Source organism: Triticum aestivum, chromosome 7A (assembly GCF_018294505.1).
Source record: "Triticum aestivum cultivar Chinese Spring chromosome 7A, IWGSC CS RefSeq v2.1, whole genome shotgun sequence".
NCBI classification, from domain to species: domain Eukaryota; kingdom Viridiplantae; phylum Streptophyta; class Magnoliopsida; order Poales; family Poaceae; genus Triticum; species Triticum aestivum.
The window spans coordinates 717,290,836-717,294,613 of NC_057812.1; the positions used below are offsets into that span (position 1 = coordinate 717,290,836).

The 3,778-nt window shown below is 42.4% G+C and overlaps 1 protein-coding gene across 1 annotated transcript; it reads right to left on the bottom strand.

Moving 5' to 3' along the window:
* Positions 1-616: 616 nt before the first annotated feature.
* LOC123147004 (zinc finger MYM-type protein 1-like) lies at positions 617-3,409 on the bottom strand. The gene is made up of 2 exons (XM_044566259.1): positions 2,149-3,409; positions 617-2,054 (listed from the first exon to the last, which is right to left on the bottom strand). The coding sequence occupies exons 1-2, from the start codon at positions 2,844-2,846 to the stop codon at positions 1,730-1,732; spliced, it is 1,023 nt and encodes a 340-aa protein (XP_044422194.1). The 5' UTR covers positions 2,847-3,409; the 3' UTR covers positions 617-1,729.
* Positions 3,410-3,778: the final 369 nt, after the last annotated feature.

Here is a 3,778-nt window from a genome sequence, read left to right on the forward strand (position 1 = left end):
AGATGTCGTCGATGTTGACCGCAATTTGCATTCGCTCCTGGACTACCTCCCAAGCTCCACGTCGACGCTGGAGCAAACGTCGTCGCAACGGCGGAGCCCGAGGACATAGACCCACCACGAGGATGTCGCCGCCGCGACACCATCCTTACTTGAACAGACTAGTTTCCAAATCCATCCCCAACCATAGGACCGATCAGTGGCGGAGCCAGGATTGGCTGACGCCCCAGGCAAGAAACTAAAGGCTAAAAAGTACCCACAAAAAACTGTCGTTTCAAGGCATACGAAAGTCAATCTATGTTGCATAACTAACAAGAAACCAAAGATGATATTCAATGACAACATTTGTTCCATGATGGGCCAACTAATAAAGCAAGGTAAATCAAAAGACAATATGTAGCATATATAGATGATAATAAAGATTGATACCAAATCAAAGGATTGGTTGATCTGAGCCTCCCATGACTACATCTTCAATAGCAGAAGAAGCTAAACCTTCAATGATAAATTTTGAAATGCAAATCAGTGCATAATATAGCATGTAAAACTAGTTAATAACAGATGCAAAATCTAAAAACTTACGGCTAGGACGAGGCAAAATGTCATTGCGTGTGCGATAACCTTGAAATCGCTCGATGATCTTTAATTCTTCGATACTAACAAATACATCTCGCTCAATGTAACATACCATTCTATGATTAATCCAATCATCACCCATTTTGTTCCTCAATCCAGTCTTGATAATAGTCATTGCTGAGAATGCCCTTTCCACTGTTGCGGTTCCAATAGGTAAAACCAATGCTAACTCAACAAGACGGTAAACCAAGGGAAACGTTGTGTGCATATGAGCTGTAACCATATTCATGGCAAGATGACCAAGGTCATTTCAATTCATCAAATGTGGATCTGTTCTTGCTTCCCGAATGAATGAGTCTAATTGTTGGTTTCTAAGGACAAAAGCAACTTCATATGTAGAGAAATCAGCATCATACATATTAGCAAGATCTACTAGCTTGTCTTCATTATAATTGGCAAATGAATTCTTGGGATCAAGACAAGCAATGCATCTCAACAATTGAGTAGACCTTTCAGCAAAGCGGTTGTTTAACTCCGCAATAAGTTGATCATGCAACACATTGAATACTTCATTTTTGAAATGGTGGTTGTATGTTACCAATTGCCCACCCCAAGTTCTTGAACGCCCATTAGCAGTTCTTATATCTTCCATATTTGGCACTACAATGTTGTATTTGACACAAAAGTCGGTTACCTCTTTAAAGAGCTCATCCCAACCATTATGCCTTATCTCTTGAATATCCTCCAACGTGGTTTTAATCAATCCCACAGCACGTACAATATGATGATTTTTCAATTGCTTGCATTGTGAGAGATTGTTAGTCTTGCCCAATAATCTAATCATAAGATGCAATATGAGAACAAATTCAAAGGACTCTATGTGCTTTATCAACCTAGCAGCTGTGGTTCTTTAGGCAACATTATCTGCATCATTGTGTAAATTTTCTAATACCTTCAAAACTGGTTTTCACATCTCAACAAGACGGCACAAGGTTTTATGATGTGACCCCACCGTGTATCACCAGGTCTAGCAAGGTTAGTTAATTGGTTTTTCCCTCTTCCCACAAGAAGTTCCCCAGCCTCTATCTGTCGCACTATGTCACCATGTTGCTCTTGGGCTAACTGATCATGTCTTTTACAAGAAGCATTAACAATGTTAACAACCATGCTTGTCTATTAAAAAATCCCTTACTGATGAACAACACTTGGCAACAGCAACAACCACTAATTGTAACTGATGGGCAAAACAATGTATATAGTGAGCATAAGGATTTTCCTCCAAGATCAATCTTTGCAATCCACGGAATTCCCCTCTCATGTTTGACGCCCCATCATAACCCTGCCCTCTCAAATTAGACATAGACAAGCCAAGAGTAGCAAACATACCATCCAAAGCTATATTTAGTGAAGTTGCTTTCTTGTCAGGAACATGCTCAACTGCCATGAATCTCTCAATCACCTCTCCTCGTTTGCCAAGATACCTACATAAGACAAAGGAGCATGATTAATATATAAAAACCTTTAAGAAAATACACCCACAAAAACTTTTAAGAAAATACAAGCAAAGGTACTGACCTCAAACACATAGCCATTTGCTCCTTCATAGATGCATCTCTGGACTCATCAACAAGTAATGCAAATTTACTCCCTCCAATCTCCTCAAGAATGACTTTGGTGGTCTCTTGTGAACAAGCCTTGCATAAATCCAATTGTATCTCATGTGAAGTCAATTTATGGTTATCTCCTGCATCCCCAAACAATTTTTCCACCTTTGGGTCTTTCTTTATGAACAAGTCCAACAACTCTCTAAAGTTACCCTTATTCATTGAGCTAGTAGACTCATCATGACCACGAAAGGCAAGAGCTTGTAGTAGCAAAAATTTGACAATACCCATTATAATCAAGAGACGAGCTTTGTATTCTTCTTCTTTCTTATTAGAACCCCTATCAAACACATGTGGCAAATTTTGTCTTTGATTTTTTAAATCCTCATAATGTTGCCTAGATTTATTATGAGCACTATCATGCTTGCCAACATGCTGATTGAAAACTTTAGCCCCATCCTTCCAAGATTTAAATCCATTTTTCGTGAATGCTTCAATACCATAGTTTTCAGCGCTTGGTTGCTTAAATAGGAAACAATAAAAGCAAAAGGATGTGTTTTTTTCAATGCTATATTCCAACCAGCCGCGATGATCATTGAACCAATAACCATGAAAGCTTCTACCATTTAACCGTTCATATGTATGATTAGTTGGTTGGCATGGACCCATACTAATGTACTCCCTTCTAGCAAGATCTCTAATGTCTGCATCCAAATCATCAATTGGTATTCTCTTACCAGGGTCTGCTTCAATATCACCGGGATTGAGTTGAGCTACAATATGAGGGGTATTATCAGTTGTTTGAATTGAAGAACCCGTTTCTGCGGTTCCAGTGGTTCAAACTTCAAAAAATGAATTCAATGTCCTGTTTCTTTTACTCATCTTGCCTTCCTGTAACATTATATGAAAAAAAATTACTGTGTCAAATTTTGTTTTCCCATCAAGCAACAACGGTGTTATCTAGAAATTGACAAAAACCATCATCAAATAGTAGCATCTACAAAGAGAAATTGGGGTTTGGAAGAACTAGCTTTGCTCTTGCTGGCTGCTGCTGTCTGCTCTGTGCCTCTGTGTTGCGGCCGCTGAGGAGAAAGGCGCCTCCTGCCTCCTGGAAAGGGCCACCTCGCCGGCAGTTCGCCGGGGTCGCCGCCTCGCCGAACAGGGCAGTAGCTGACGGCCGGCAAGGGTAGCGGCTGGATAAGCCTGTCTCGCCGAGGTGGAGAAGGGGACAGAAGGAGGGGGGGGGGGGGGGGGGGGGGTGGATAGGAAGCGCGACGGTCGGCAGGGGTAGCGGCGGCGGCGACGCCTAGGGTTCGTGAAGTTGGGGAGGAGCGGCGGATAGCTTCCTTTGCTTCTGTTCTGTTCGTGAAAACGCTTGTCGGGTGGAAAGCCTCTCGCCTGGGCGGCTGGGCCGTTGGCCTGGGCTGCCTCCACCTGGGCTTTGAAGTGGCTGCGCCCCAGGCCAATTTTTTTGTATATATTGGCCTAGAAATTTCTCCACACCCCAGGCAGTGGCCTGGGCTGCCTGGGGCCCAGCTCCGCCGTCAGAGAAGGATACGAAGAATCTTTATTCAAAGCCGTCATCGCCGCTGTCGAAGTCA